Source organism: Danio aesculapii, chromosome 7 (assembly GCF_903798145.1).
Source record: "Danio aesculapii chromosome 7, fDanAes4.1, whole genome shotgun sequence".
NCBI classification, from domain to species: Eukaryota; Metazoa; Chordata; class Actinopteri; order Cypriniformes; family Danionidae; genus Danio; species Danio aesculapii.
Genome location: NC_079441.1, coordinates 33,801,828 through 33,818,522, shown reverse-complemented (window position 1 = coordinate 33,818,522; position 16,695 = coordinate 33,801,828). Strand labels below are relative to the sequence as shown.

Genomic DNA, 16,695 nt, shown 5'->3' with positions numbered 1-16,695 from the left:
AGGTGAATTATCTTGACATGGCTGGGTTCTAAATAGCATGATTCTTCTTGGAGAATTTTAGACAAAAACATCTGCATTCGAAGACGAATCAATGACCCTGTAAATGAGATCTTTTTCTCCTCATTACAAACCCTTTCTCCACTTTTCATCTGCCACCCACACTCTTTGTGCTTTTTTGTTTTTCTTTTGTAGGCCTACATTCCTGGGAATGCACATTAGTTTAATGTTCTCTAAAACGAACAGCGAATTAGACCTGCCGAGTTTATAATGCATACACAGCAAGCCAAAACACATCAAAGGGTATTCTGAGGATTAATCATGGAGGAAACACATGAGTCACATGAGCCAAGCAAAGCACACGTGCACATGTCGAAAAAACATACGTAGTACAACCACCCACAAATGTCTCCATGTCTTACTGACACCTGCAATTCAAGTCAAGTGAGTTTTCCTATTTGCAATGCACGTTTCAGAGCAGCTGTGGAACTCAGAGTGATATGTATAATGAATGTATTTAGCTAATTCAGATGTTTCCAATGTTATACAGATATTCTTATATAGTTATGTATTAATTGATTTTCTCATATTTATATATAAGAAAGTTTCACAAATGATTGCAGAACCAAGCAAAAGCAGCAAAAGAGTGAAAAATGCACCATGAGCACATGCTTTGTTGGAAAGACGACAAACCTGTGTATGTTGTGGGGGCTGAGGGTAAGTGGGGGGTACAAGAAGTGTTGCAAAGCTTTGGCCATTGGGCTTTGATTACATCTGCTTGAGCAAAGTCCCTCCCCTCTCCTGCAAGTACACTATATATACACACACGCAGTCAGACGGAATCTGTTCACTAGCTCTTACTCTCCTACTCTGAGTTGGAACGTGTGAGATTGTGTGTGAGCTTGAGATTGTAGGCAACCGAGCAGGCACATGGTTGCTCATTTGTAAGTGTGATCCCACTTGAGACCGAGACAGTGGCAGAGAGAGAAAAAGAGGGAAAGGTGCCAGTATCAGTACAAGACAGACAGACAGACAGACAGAAAACAAAAGAGAAAACAGGCAGGGAGAGAAATACTACAAAGCATTTCCATCTCAAGTACAATGGAAGACTTTGCAGTTGTCTTTCTGGATTTACATCGGCGTAATGTCTATCTTTGTTGGTGGAAGCGGTGAAGAAGTTTCTGGCATTCCAATATCGGTGCCATGCCCTCAGTGGTGGTATGGCTGGGTGCCACTCTGCTGGTGGAGAGACTGTTGCCCTGTGCATGCCCGCTGTGCTGGCAAGACTGGTCCTCTGTGTGTGCTGCTGGCTGTACTTCACGTGGCCACCCCTAACCCCTCCCTGCCAGTTGAAGACAAGCAGTCTTCATCACAGTAAGCAAAAGCCAAAGCAAGAACAGAATGAAATGAATGATTATGTGTCATAGTACATTTCTGTTTTTCTTCTTTGATCCGTGGCTGACTCAGAGGATCATTATGCACTGACCTGAAATGCACGTGAATGATAAGCAGAGATTGTACAAAACACTCAGCTGGGGAATCTAGGTCATGACGGGGTGTATTTCGTCTTGCAAAATTGCCACAATTATATTAGGATTGTTGTTGTTTTGCTGTTTGCAATACAGTAACATTAGAGGGTTAAAAAGATGTGTTCCACCTGTAACGTGACGGAATTAGCACATTCCTTGTCAGCACATGCTGTGTTTGCTATTTTACGGGAAGTTTTCGTATTAATTGCTTTCCTGATTAGAATCCTTTTACCCCACAAGCATCTCATGTCTGAGGACAGACTGTCTTGATCAAGAACATCTTGTGCGATGCTTTTAAAAGAATTTTCTTTATCGTATCATTTTTAATAGGTGAAGTGTAATTTTACTTTCATTCTCATGCTACTGTAGGTTTTACTGTAGTTTTTATTTAAATTAGGTTTTAAAACGGGTGTGTCTAGTGTTTTTGTTTCAGCATTTTAATATGCCAATATATTTTGACTTTTTTAATGTATTTTTGCTAATTGTTAAGTGTTGAAAATGTATTAAGGTTCCTTGGCAAATATCTGAAATGAAAATTTGCAATATTTTATTCCAAATCTCATTTGGTTTTACAGTTTATTGCTCGAGTTAACAACTCTGAACTGGATGTAATGTTTAGCACTGTTTGATAATTAATCCTTGCATGCATTCTGCTCGTCTTGTTCATCCGATGTTTTGCGTATTAACCTCTATTATGTCCTGCTGGCTGAACTAGAGGACTCAAGGATGGTTTGTCTTTTTCTTAATTGGCTAAGCTAATCTGATTCTGAGTTAAATGATCTTATGCAACAAAAATGCAGTTCAAGCCATGAATCAAATCAAAGAGCTGCTGTGTTGTACCTGCTAGCATTCTTACAAATTACACTTATAACCCTCCAGTTAAACCGTTGTGCAATGTCTCTTTAAGTGCTCTTTGCAGCCTACTGTAGTTGTAGTGCATTGCTTTAAAGGGATAGTTCGCTTAAAACAAACTCACCCTGATGTCATACAGGTTTGGAATGAGTTGAGTGTTAGAAAATGATGACAGAATGTTTGACAGAATGTCAAATGATGACAGAATGTCAGAACGATTGCTTACACTAATTACAGCTCCAAAACCTCTTTTGTTCCCTGTGTGCAGACAAGTCAACTGTTCTCTAGAGTAAACGCTTAATCAAACATAGGTATAAATCAAATATAAAGCATTTTATGTGGAAATTTCGGGAGTGGACAATTATGTAAGCTCAATATGAAAACAAAACAGTCGAAAATTTTGAGAAAGCCAACTGTGTATGTTTACTTGTGTCCATGTGTACATTATGGAAACATCAGCTTACAAAAGAGTCCCTATATAACACTGTGGATTTGTTAGTTCAGACCCCGAGGAATAAAGGCAATTAAGTGTTGATTTATTTGACTGTTAAGCGGTTTTATAACTCCTGTTTAATCTGGATCATAAGCTCCTTCAGCAGCCATGTACTTCATTTGAGCACGTATCGTTCAGTTCTGTAGTATGATTCCTTTATCCACTAAAGCCGAAAGCAGCCCAACACCTACTGTACAAACAATTTCTTGATTGCTAATTAGTCAAACGTTTCTGCAACTGTGAGGCAAATCAGAAGAAGGAAAAACTGGAAGTTACATGAAGTACAGTAAAAGTAACTCATATGTATTATATGTATCTGCTGTGTTAATGGGCTTTTAGAACAAAAAATGTTTGGGTGCTCAATTAATTCACTCCTGTTAAAATAATATACTTGGATTTTTTTTGTTGACAAACTAAACTTTCAACCATTAAGTATAATTTTAGAAAGATTTAATTAAAAATTAATTAATTAAAATAATAATTAAAAATGAGCTCAACCTTAGATTTATATCCAAATTTGGGTTGAAACAAATGTGTAATAAGCGCGTGTGTATTTTTTTTTAGTTGGATTCAAGGAGTTAAGTTTAAGTGTAGTAGTTGGTTATTCCAAGGCAGCATATGACCATTGGATAAATGTGTGTTTCACAGAAATAACTCATAGGGGTTAAATCCCCAAAGCTGTCTGCTGTCTATTGGCATGGTAACCAATAACCCAATCAACCTTCTCTTTTAATGCATGTACACAGAAGCAGCGTGAGTTTCTCAGGTTGGCACTGAGCACACTGCTTGATTTTAGTTTTTGTCTGATTCTTCAGTACCAAGTTATTTCATCATTTTGAGTGGAGTGTATTGTTGGTCGTCATCTTTTCTCAGGTTACCACTCTAAAAGCATGAAGTCACTCTCATGCCAACAACTAAAAGAAAGTGGAAAACCTGTAAACCTCTTACAAAGGCAGCAGAAAGGCACAGTCAGGGCTTGAATTGCTGAGAGGCGGGGGGTTAAGGTTACAGAATTGGCTGACTGCACAACCTAAAGCCGTAGTAGTTGGCTAGAGTCAAGCTGGAGAAACGCCTATAGACTGGAAGGCCGGTACACCATGTACATGTAATGACTAACACTGGGAATATAATGTTTAAAAGTGTAATGCTGGCTATGCCAGAACTCCCATCATGTGAACCTCTGTAATCTGACTGCAAATAATCCTGTGGCATCTGTTTCTCAAAGAACACGTCCTTCCTCCATAATGAAGCCAGGATCTTTGATAAAAAAAGATGTTTATAATTAGGAAAGATTTCCACAAATTGCCCAATAAAATGAATACCGCACATATGTAAGCTCTGTGTATGTTTTATTTTCTTCCAGGAAGTTCCTTCTATTAACTTTGGTAATGCTCTGTAAATGCTAGCTGAAACTTGTGTATGCACATGTTGATAGCTCTCTCTCTTTCTCTCTCTCGATTTCACAATTGCCAATAAACCATGATGACTGAACTAAGCTGCGATTAACACCAGGTTCCAGCACCATGAAGGTGTGAACGTCTAGTGTTAAATAAACACACGCTCTTCATCTCTTCATCTGTCCACACTAACATTTGCCGCTTTTCCTCACTCTAGCTATGGAGATTTGTCAGGATCAATCAGCGTACGCTTCTCTTAGAACCCCAAGATTTCTATGAAATCTATGACGTCAATATGGATCTCTGAATGAGCTACTAAGTACCAAGTGGAATTAGTCTGTATGTGTTATGAAGGGCAGCAGAGAAATCTGATCACTTAGCATGAGGCACGCTCATTGTGTTTACATGCTGAGGACAGCAGGAGGAAGCACTATTAATCCCACACCATTCAGACACCTGAACCCGAGCCCATCTATCATCAGCCGAGACATGCTTAAAAGCTCTCAAGTGAGTGAGATGAAAGATGCATATAGATTATAGCTTACACAAATATTATGTAAACACTCGAGCAACATGAAGAAAAATTGATGTGAGTAAATTAATTTGGGGATTGTGAAATATGCTAAATAATATAAAAAAATAAACCCCCAATTTATTTAAAACACTTACTAAAACACTAAGTCCCTGATCCAACAGAGTTCCCCACAGTGAAATGAATCATCAATTACTCTGGCACATGTTTTATGTAGCAGATGCCCTTCCTGCCACAGCACTCACTGACATTACATTAACTCGTGAACCCCCAGTGCTGGGAAAAACCCACACACTCTTGCATATCTTTGTTTTGGGTAAAACTGGAGCGCCTGGCGAAAACACGAACCACGCAAACATGGGGAGAACATGCAAACTCCACACAGAAATGTCATCTAGCTCAGTCAAGACACGAACCAGCAAAACTTGCTGTGAGGCTAACCACTGAGCCTCCATGCTGTCCTTATTTAAGCACTTTTAATTCTTATTCTTATTGGCTTAATTAATCAACAAGTACTTTTTGCAGATGCCACCCAAGTTGATATTTTCAGTCATGCAAATCTGTTCATCACCCTTACAGTCTGGTATTTTGCTCTTTTTACTTCATTTTTTTTAAACTGAGGCCATGGAAGTTCCACCTATTGCTTCACTGATCAGCACTCTCTGCCAGTACCGACTGTCCTCCAAGCCCTGTGCGCTTCAATGCTATCACATGTGTATGTGTGTGGGGGCGGGGGGGTTCAGAAGTGGCTCATCAGGGCTCTGGCCGGCCTCTTCCTTACCCAATGTCCCTGGAGCAACTCCAGAATGCAGACCAATTGAGTGTGAGATGAGAAATGCTAGACCCAAAGTGTCTAATAATACTCATATCAATGTTACATAACAACACACGGTTAGTATTTGAAGTCAAATACAGGGAAGAGGCACCTGTGGCATTCTAGCCATGACTAGTTAGCCAAGCCAGGTGAAAAGGTTAAGCAGATAAAGAAGGTTTAAGTGTAGCATCAAGGGGACAAAGTTCAGAGAAAACACACTTGGCACAGATACACAGCACCAAGAGTTTAATTGTTTTTTTTACTTAATTTTTTCTATTAGAGTGTCCACAGTGGTTGCACTGACTCTGCCCACCAATGCCTGGTTTAAGCATCCAACAATAGCTATGTTTCCATCCAAAAATTTAAAATAAATGAATGTGCAAAACTGGAATATTGCATAAAAGATGAGCGAATAAAGCAGCGTTTCCATCCAACGAGTCAAAGCGAACAAAAACGTCACTTCCTGATTATCTGGCGCCAAATATTAACAGTAAAACATAATTTGCTGCAGTAGGAAAAGCTGCGTGAATCGTTTTTCTTCATTTAATAAATGACTTGCGCCTCAGAAGGCAATCGTGCGGTGGCGTTTTGAAAGCATGAGATTCGGAGCACAGACGCTCTTGATTCTGGAGGTCATTAATAATATAATAACTCTAATACTGAAATGGTTAAGGTGTTTAGAAAGAGCAAAACAACATTTCAGATGTTTTACAATGTGCTCAGCCTATTGGTTTGTTCATTCACACACATTTTTATCATCACATGATCTCTTATAATAAAATTACATGACCTTTTTAATGCGCATACTGGAATATGTTCAGTTAAAGTGTTTCCATTATAGTTTATGTGCATCTTTTCTTATCTAATAAAAAGTTTATCCTACTCAGTTATGCGCATGTTTTTTAATGCCATTTTCAAAATGTATGCGCATCTTGGCAATTCCATCAACCGTTTATTTAATGAGCATTTAATGTGGATGGAAACATAGCTGATGTCATCAGCAGAATAGGGAGTAAAAGTAAATAAGATGCACAGAAGGTACATTTTTTTTGAAGCAATAGTCTGTCTTTGTAAAGGCAGTTATTTAAAAACACAAATAAATAAAAAATAAACAATTTTCCTACTAGTTATTTAATACTAAAGTGTTTATGTTTAGGGTTAAGAGTAGACGTTGGGGAAAGTTGTTTACATTTTAAAAAGTAAATCTAAATTATTAACTTAGTTAATTTTTAAGGAAAATAATGTGAAAGTGTTATGTTATGTTATGTTATGTTATGTTATGTTATGTTATGTTATGTTATGTTATGTTATGTTATGTTATGTTATGTTATGTTATGTTATGCTATTTGTAGTGCCGGGCAAAGATTAATCGTGATTAATCACATCCAAAATAAAAGGTTGTTTTATTATGTGTACTGTTTATATTTATTATCTACTGTATATATAAATACAACATTTATGCATGCATATGTTTGAGCAAATGTTTCTTTTAATTTAGATTTGAAATATATATGTATATGATATGAATTATGTATACATTTTAAATATCTGTGAAAAAATTATTTTGTGTAGTTTTGTTTTTATGTGTGTGTGTGTGTGTGTGCGTGTGTGTGTGTGTGTGTGTGTGTGTGTGTGTGTGTGTATCACATACAGTATACATATTAAATGTATATAATACACACACATATATTGTTAAAACAAACTTTTATTTTGTACGTGATTAATTGTGAATAATCTTTTCCAAGCACTAGTTATTTAGCATGTTATATGTTAAAGGGGTGGTCCAGTACTATATCATATTTTTAACGTGATGTGGAGCTAATCCGCGAATCACAGCACATTATGTTATGTCGTTTTCATGTTAGCTGAGTAGCTATATATATTTACAAAGTAAGATATATGAAAAAATAACCTGATTTTCTACAAATGAAGCATGAGCACACATTGCTTTGCACCTTATGAATACAACAAAACTTTAAAAATACACTGTGGATAAATACATAAATAAATATATTTTTAACACTAAGTCTTACATAATCGGCCACTTGTCTCCCCATTCGGTCTTTTCTGCAATAAAATCTGAATATACAAAATTCAGTGCATACCTCCTACATGTACATTTATTTGAACAATAGCATCATTTACTATTAAAAATAAATAAACTAAATATTAATAAAGCTGTATTAGTCTTGTTTACTCTCAAGACTCTCCCTTCTGCAGGCTCTGCATGTTTATTATGGAATACTTTGCGTATCTATGTTGGATAACACACTGACAAAGAGAAAGCACAGTTAGTGCACTGACAGATATGTGCGTGTCCTCAGAGGACCTCGAGATAACATTTGCTCTAAATTGCAGAGGTGTGACTCTGTTTGTGTGTGTTTGCCCTCCCTGTACACTGAGTAACTGCTGTTATCATAACTAGTGTATAATTGTTAGACTCACATTCACAAATTAGAGGTGAAAAGTGGGGCCACTGACCTCTGGACGAAGTGTGATATGCTTGAGTTGTTCTATAAAAAAATCCCAACAGGCATCAATGGGTTATGATTTTATGATCATTATTTTTATTGCTTTGGTTTTACAACGCTGACTTCCCTGCCAAACAAAAGAGACACAAAATGCAGTGGGTTTAGTTTGGATGGAAACAAAATTCCTAACACTCATTTTAAAAAGTACAACTATTATGAGAACTGGCACTTTAAGTAAACCTTCATTTCTAAAGCTCAGCTGTTCAATTATCTTGTAGATCTCACACAGAGAGAAATGCATCTCCACCACATACAGTTGAATTTTTATTTATTTTTTTTATATTTCCCAAATGATGTTTAACAGAGCAAAGAAATTTTCACAGTATGTCTGATAATACTTCGTCTTTTTTTTGGTTAGAATAAAGGAATTTTTTATTTTTTTAAATATATTTTAAGGTCAAAATTATTAGCCCCTTTAAGCTATATTTTTTCGATAGTCTACAAGAACAAACCATCGTTATACAATAACTTGCCTAATTACCCTAACCTGCCTTTTAAGCCTTTAAATGTCACTTTAAGCTGTATAGAAGTGTCTTGAAAAATATCTAGTAAAATATTATTTACTGTCATCATGGCAAAGATAAAATAAATCAGTTATTATAAATGAGTTATTAAAACTATTATGTTTAGAAATGTGTTGAAGAAATCTTCTCTCCGTTAAACAGAAATTGGGGAATAAAAACAAACAGAGGGGCGAATAATTCAGGGGCGTTAGTAATTCTGACTTTGACTGTATCTTCTCGTCACTTTTGTTTTCAGAATCTGTAGTTAACTGCAATGAATTTACAAAAACAGCTTGAATATTGGGTAGAAAAGCAAAAGAAGGTCTGCTGTTACTCTACTTTTATTCTTTTTTAACATTCTCTGTGACTTGAGGGTAAAGTTCTTTTGGGTTTACATATTATCTGTAATGACCCTCATAAAAATCAGATGTTAGATTTCCTTATTAACATATTGTACACATTGTGTGTGCGTGTATGTGTGTGCAATCTCAAAATCTATCAAAATCATGTGCATGCACTGTATGAATGCTTTGTTTTGTTGAGACCTTATTTGCATTTATAACATTTTAGCAGCACAGCTCCAAACCATAAGGACATTGTGTTCAAATCAAAGGACACCAACCCCAATATCTATATAAGGGAAGATTCATGTTTCAGAGATTGCTGTCATGTGACTTCATGTGGGGTGACTTTATATAATTGTGCTTTTGTTTTGTTTCCTGTTGTGCCGTTCTGGTTTTGTTACAACTTTTATAGATGTTCAGAGGTCAGTGTAGTGAGATTACAGTTCAACAATGCTGACTGTGATTCCTTCCTGGTTTTCAGTCTCTTTTAACTGGCTAAAGGTCTTAGAATGAATTTAAACCAACTATTATGGTATTGATAATCTTGCTATGGTGTTGCATAGCAGGCAATTTACATGTAATTACTGACAAATGTTGCCAAAATCTGAATATTTAGAAAGAGTCAGGGTTTTGATTGGAATATATTGGCATAACATTCTTAATTTCCTTTCTCTGTCTGTGTAGGTTGTGATTCAGGCTTTGGTAATGCTACAGCAAAGAAGTTGGATGCAATGGGGTTTGAAGTGTTTGCGACCGTGCTCAACCTGGAGGGAGAGGGAGCTAAGCATTTGCGCAAAGTCTGTTCATCACGCCTTACCCTCCTGCAAGTAGACATCACCCAGCCTCAGCAGGTACAGCAAGCCCTGCTCGACACCAAGGCCAAACTTGGCATAAGAGGTGAGGATTTACTGTTACACCAGGCCAGAAAAAACACAGACAAAATTTGAATGTGATAAGATCCTGTTAAATAGTGTTTTTAAATTACAAGGAAATAAAAATGTCCTTTTAAACCATAGAGTACAACTAGGTCATCGCAGGGAATTTTGATTACCCTGAATAAACATTTACAAGGTTTCCAGGTTTGTGGTTTCCAATAACATTTCAGTTGAGCCAAATCTTGGAAACATGCTATCAACAAAGCACCACATTGATTTTTCTTAAAAGTAGGTCACACAAACCAGTTCATTTGTTTCTGATTGGCAAACCCTTGTCAGTGATGTTAATTTTACAAGACATTTGGCGTAGTCCATTGCCTATGTCTTTGTGTATAGTGTTTAAGCATTTTGTGTGTTTGTGCTTGACCAACAGGAATGTCTAATCTCAGAGAAAGTGTTTGGGAGGAGGGGAAAGGGTGGAAGGGTGGTGTATAATTTGGCGGGACATCAAGGGAATGTTTTGTTTTTAAACATCATACACACCACAGCGCCAGGTGCCTTGTGGACCAATCAGAAAACAACAGAAATATTTCCATGCTGCTTTTGAAAAACACAAAGACAAGGTTCAGTACGTCATTCTTTGAGAGAGAGTGAAAACGTTTTACACAAAAAAGTTAAGAGAAAAGTGAGGGTAATTTACTGTTAAATGTTATAGCCATGGATCCATAGAGTCAATCTCTAGATGCCACAAAAAAAGTATAGTTTTTAACAAACTCACTTTAGGTACTTGTTTTTAAGAAATGGATTCAGTTTAGATGTTGATTTCCTTATTCTGCAAATCATTTCCCTAAACCATTAAGCAGACTACAGTGAGGTTAAGGGTGCTGATAAATCATTATCTTAGCAGAAACATGCTGTTTTCTCATCTTATCAAGTATTAAACACAGCCAAAGTTTCATCATAACCAGAGAGAATTTATGCTCTCACATGCTGTCTTCTCATTAGGAGACAAAACCCAGATCACTCAATCCCTCAGTACTAAACCGCTCCATATCGCTGTGATTCTCCAGATGGTCTCAGACAATCCATTAGACAGGGTTTCAAATGTGTTCTGATCCCAACACATCAAAAGATGATGCAGAGCTTTTAAAGCTTTAAAATCCAAAATCAATACAGCTCATTCATCATGGGACCTCCAATAAAGAACCTTCATTTTAAAGAGTGTCATAATTACCAAATGTGAAGAAATCAGAATAACACTTTAACTGCAATACTTCATGTTTCTTTCCTCCAGAATTGTGGGGGCTTGTGAACAACGCTGGCTGGTGTGTAAATATCGGGGATGCTGAGCTCTCTCTCATGTCCAACTACAGAGGATGCATGGAAGTCAACTTCTTTGGAACGGTAACCGTCACCAGAACTTTCCTACCACTTCTCAGACAGTCTAAAGGCCGGATCGTGACAATCTCCAGCCCTTCAGGTACACACACTCACACACATGTGAACACTAAAACTGTTAGGCTGGTGCACTTATACAAACAAGTCTCTCAAGTCATTCTACTCAACAGTCACTACTAACAAACGGGAAAGAAATAAAAAGTCAATTCAATCGCACGTTAGATGACATGTTTATGCATTCAGGCTCTTGTTTCGGTGTTAAATGTAATTAGGAGTCACTTCTCTCTCACTCAAACCCACACGAAGCTGCCAGTGCTTTATAAATGGAACCCTGTCCATCAGATGTTTACTTTACGCCTTCCATCTGGCTTCAACACATCTAACCAAACATTAATCGGAGCCCAAACTGTAATCCACCTGTTTTCTTTTCTCCTCGAGTGTCCACACTAACTGTTTCAACAGTTTTCGCACAGTTTTCGGCTCATGCTCATGATGGAATTCAGAAACCAGTGTACTTTTTAGCCTGGCTCCTCTGATTTTGTCTCCATTTGTTTATTGCTATTGTGCCAAAACAGTGTGATACTATGAGTAACAGATTGGCGTAGGATGTCATTGAGTTCTCCGTAAACACTGGCACGTAGCCTTTTAAATAAAGATGTCTCCATAAGCACAGTTTGAAGAAAGCAAAACGTTTTAGTTGTCATAAGCAGCAGATGCTTCTGTCACAATAGAGAAGAACCTCCAGCAGACTTACAGGAGGCCTGTTTTGTTTAAACATATCCTACATCCTCCCAGTGATTTGAACACAAGCTTTTTTATTCCGCAAAAGCTTGAGGCAAAACCGCACATTTTATAAACAGTCACAATCTACAGTTAGCCTCAACAGGGCTGGTTGGTTTCCACTGCTGAACTGATCATTGTTCTGGCTAGAATCCAGACCTTATTTTTTACTGCACGTCTGTATTATACCTACAACGAATGACACTCCTTCTATCAAAAAAACGGAATAATTATACTCCTGGAATGTTCATTATTGTGTCTTTACCGGATCTCAGGCAGCGTGACAGGAGTTAGCTAGCTCTTCTTACGTAGTATCATACCATCTTTATTGTATCAGCCAACTCATTAAAAAGTTCAAGGGTGTGCAGAGCTGTATATTGCGATTAGGATATCTGATTGACATTTAATCGACCTCTCTTTTTCCTTTTGTAATTCTGCAGGTGAGCATCCCTTCCCTTGCTTGGCATCATATGGGGCTTCAAAGGCTGCTCTGAATCTTTTTATCAACACACTTCGTCATGAGCTGGATCCATGGGGTGTCAAAGTCTCCACTATCTTACCCTCAGCCTATAAGACAGGTAATAGAATTTTTTTTTACAATGGAAAAGCAAGTTTGAAAAAATATGGCATGCTTCCAGTGTGGTGATTTATTATAAACATATACTGCCATTCTCTGGCGTCTCATCACAGTGGTTGATTTCCATTGATAATGATTTCCATTATCATAATACACTGTCAAAGGCTAAATTTCTATTTACTTTTGGGGAGGAAAATACTGTCACGTTTTGCTAAAGTTGCAATGAAAAATGAGTTTGGAATTAGATACAGCTACTTTTGGAGAGCACTACTGAGGTTTTATAAAAGACTGCAGTAGTCAGTAAACTGGGAACCAAAACAAGTCTAAACATTATTTGTGCCTGTGTTACTACTAGATTTCCCACACCTAAATTTCATAACTTTGGTTGTTTGCAACCTAATTTACTCTGCTTCATGTGCAGTGATAGGTATATTACTTACATTACTTAGTCCAGGCCCGTAGCCAGTGGGGGATCGGGTGGTTCGAAAGACCCACGCCTCATTGACAAAGGTCCAGATTTTGTCCAATACATGAGCTCATTTGTCCTATTTTGACTGCTATGCCATAACAAATTGTAAAAAAGACCTATGACAATAACCCATCGAAACCCATCCTCTGTTGGCTGCTGCTTCGATGTGTCTTTCGGTTTTGAAGTGACAAATTCGTGGTCCCAAATTCTGACTGAAGAAAGTTGAATGTGCTGGCCAGTTTGTTATTTGACTAATAAATGACAATAGGCTAGTTTTTAATTTAAAACTTTAACAGATTTCTATTTTTCTATTAATATATGATGTATTAAATGTGTATTTAAACAATCTAAATCTTTAGGAAATGTTATTGGTACATCAAAACATGTGGTGACATGATGATGACCATCTGACAAGCTAATCTAGCAAAGAAATAGTGCTTAAAATGTCACTAAAATGCAGCATTTAAACCTAATTATAACATAGTTAAATAGAAAATGAGGCAAATAACTGCAAAAAGGTCCACTTTTTAAGAAAAAAGAACCACCCCTTTCACCAGGCTGGCTACGACCCTGTAGTCTAATTAACAATTTAGATGACTTTTTTTAGTAATGTACTCAGATTGTTTTTTGGATTACTTTTAGATTACACTTGAATCGTACCTCATACTAATTTACATGACATATACAAGGCCACTATATTGTAAACATTCAAAGCTAGACAATATGATTAATTTATTTACAAAGCAAAATCTAAAAATATTTTTCTGTAATGGCATTATTATAGATGTAGTGATGACAACTCTATTGTTTTATATTTAGAACAATATCTTTTATCTTTTCTTAAAGAGAACCAAATATGAAAATTTTTCCATAAATTACTCACCATCATCTCATTACAATCCCCTGAGATTGTTCTTCAGAACACAAACTAAGATATTTTAGATGAAATCTGAGAGCTTTCTGTCCATTCAAGCCCTGCATGGACAGTGTTCATAGAGGAACATTTATTAACGAATAAAATCATTAAAGTTGTTATTTTTGTGTGCACAAAAGTATTCTCACAGCTTCATAGCGTTACAATTGAACAACTGAAGACATGTTTTTAGGATGTTTTTGTACCTTCTGAACTTTGAATGTTTGGCAACCATTGCTGTCCATGGAGTGCCAGAGAGCTCTTGGATTTCATCTAAAATATCTTAATTTGTGTACCAAAGATAAACAGAGGTCTCAGAGGTTTGGAACCACATTAAAGTGAGTAATTAATCACAAATCTTTGAACTATTTCTTTAAGGCTAGGTCTAGTTATTTATATACTTGTTATTAACCAAAAGGAACAAAGAGTACAGACTTTTAATGTTATCAAACACTTGAAACATAAGCGGTACACAAGCAAATTGATTGAAAACAGCACTGCTGTGTTATAGTGAACTAGATCTTCTGATCTTCCTAGACAAATGGGTCACATCTTGAGTGAAAACCACCATGCCGGTTAAGTTCTCAATAAAACTGTTCATTTGCATCTAAGCCTCAGGGATCCATTGTGTTTTGAGTCATCATTGAACTCCCTCTTTACACGCACACTGAACAGATAGTATGGCCAAATGCATGTCTGAAATTACAATATAAATAACTGAATAAAGTGTCCACAGACCTCTGTTTACATGTCCTGGCCAGACTTTTCCACATTTGTTGGTAAATGTTGAATCATGCTTTCTCATGCAGGACAGAGCAGTAACGCAGAGTACTGGGAAAAACAGTACAAGAGCCTGATCCAGGGCTTGCCCCCAAACCTTCTGGAAGAATATGGGGAAGAATATCTGCTGGAGACCAAGGAGCTCTTCCAGAATTATGCCAAAACAGCCAACGAAGACCTGAGCCCTGTCATCGACACCATTGTGGAAGCGCTCCTTTCTCCTCAACCCCAGGTGCGATACTACGCCGGGCCTGGTTTAATACTCATGTACTTCATCTGCAGCTACTTACCATTCAGCATCAGCGACAGGTTCCTCCAGAAGCTGTTTGTACAGAAGAAAGTGATGCCTCGCGCCCTTATGAAGCAGCAAGGCCTGAGCCCTAATGACAATAACAACAGCATAAAGGAGAATATGAATGACAGCAGCAGCAACAACAGCAACTTCACAAAGTGTATTGATTAGTTCTGAAAAAAAACATTCTTTAGCACCACTAATGTGATCTACTTGTAGAGTTTTGTTTCTATTGTGTATACTTTACTTTTCTCTTGTCTTTATGTTGTATATATTGTTTAATACTTTGAGGGGATCACTGAACTGCACCATATCATCTATGGCACAGCCAGCATGGCAGTTGACGCTTTTGAGCATCATGAAGATAATAATATATAAGAGGTCAGGCCCACAGACCACTTTTAGAGTCAATACAAGTTCTCAGGTGAGGCAAAAATAAATACAAACAGACTTCAAACATATGACTTCTGACTGAAATCACAATGAAAACTGATGCACCATAGACCCATGAATTTGTTGTGATGTTTTAATGTCACAAAGGCTTGAATGGTCATTAAAGGCCTGTTTACATCAAGACCAATAACTATGTTAATATTGATCAAAGATTGGCAACAATATATGATCATTTGGAATTACGTTTAGAACTATATTTGAAAGATATATGAAAGATTAAAAACATTGTCAGCTAATCAGAATCCATTCTGCCTTAGAGAGTGTGAGAATTTAAAGTGGTAGAGCATAAAACAGCAGTGCGTGCCTATAATAACCACAATGATAACATGTATTGGTGTGGATGCTAATATAGCTATTTTTGTTGGTGTGAACAGGCTTAAACAGCAGACACTACAGGCTGTGTTTCCTTACTGCACTGAGAGGTTGATGATAACGTTACTATGATCAGTCCAAGGTCAAATGTGGTCAGAGTACAGTACACCATCAAGTAAACATTGTGGGTTGTTTCTTTAATTTTTGTATTTTAGATAAGCGACCAATGGCCTGAAGTGGTTTCTTTTTTAAAAAATATGTTTTACTCGATAGTTTTGCATTTGTTGTAATTGTTTATATTTTCCATGTCACGGTTTTGGCGTATTTATGCCATTTTGTTCTTAATAAATCACTTAAGCTGTGAATTTTTTACAAATATGAAAACAAAAACATGAAAAAAAATGTAAATTTGTTCACTTGATCATTCTTAGAGTATATTAAAGTTGACTTTTTAAATATTCAACCTCTCGATCATTCTTGTTTCTGTCGCTGAATATGAAGAAAGACTCCCTTTAGCTCTGTGTATTCTACATGACCTCTCCTAATCACTGTACTGAGAGCCAGCCACACACTACTGCTCTGTTAATTACCAATTGGCTGTAGCTATGCTAATTGCAAATTTCAGTTTGTGCAGCGAAGATAGTTTTACAAAAAGGATTTGAAAGTTTTTCATTGCAGTACATTTTATCTTTTAAAATACTTTACTTACAAAATAACAATGTTGTTAATATATTTATGCAGTTTAGAATTTATTTTGGTGTTCTTATTTATATTTAGTAGTAGTGGTGGTATACATATGTATATAGGGCTGGGCGATTTGGCCTAAAATCAAAATCTCGATTCATTGAACATTT

General features: G+C 36.8%; 1 protein-coding gene across 1 annotated transcript; it reads left to right on the top strand.

Moving 5' to 3' along the window:
- Positions 1-1,108: 1,108 nt before the first annotated feature.
- Positions 1,109-16,304, top strand: hsd11b2 (hydroxysteroid (11-beta) dehydrogenase 2). The gene is made up of 5 exons (XM_056461766.1): positions 1,109-1,372; positions 9,677-9,889; positions 11,162-11,347; positions 12,486-12,623; positions 14,814-16,304. Exons 2-5 carry the CDS (start codon positions 9,724-9,726, stop codon positions 15,245-15,247), a joined length of 924 nt encoding a protein of 307 aa, XP_056317741.1. The 5' UTR covers positions 1,109-1,372; positions 9,677-9,723; the 3' UTR covers positions 15,248-16,304.
- The last annotated feature ends 391 nt before the right edge of the window (positions 16,305-16,695 follow it).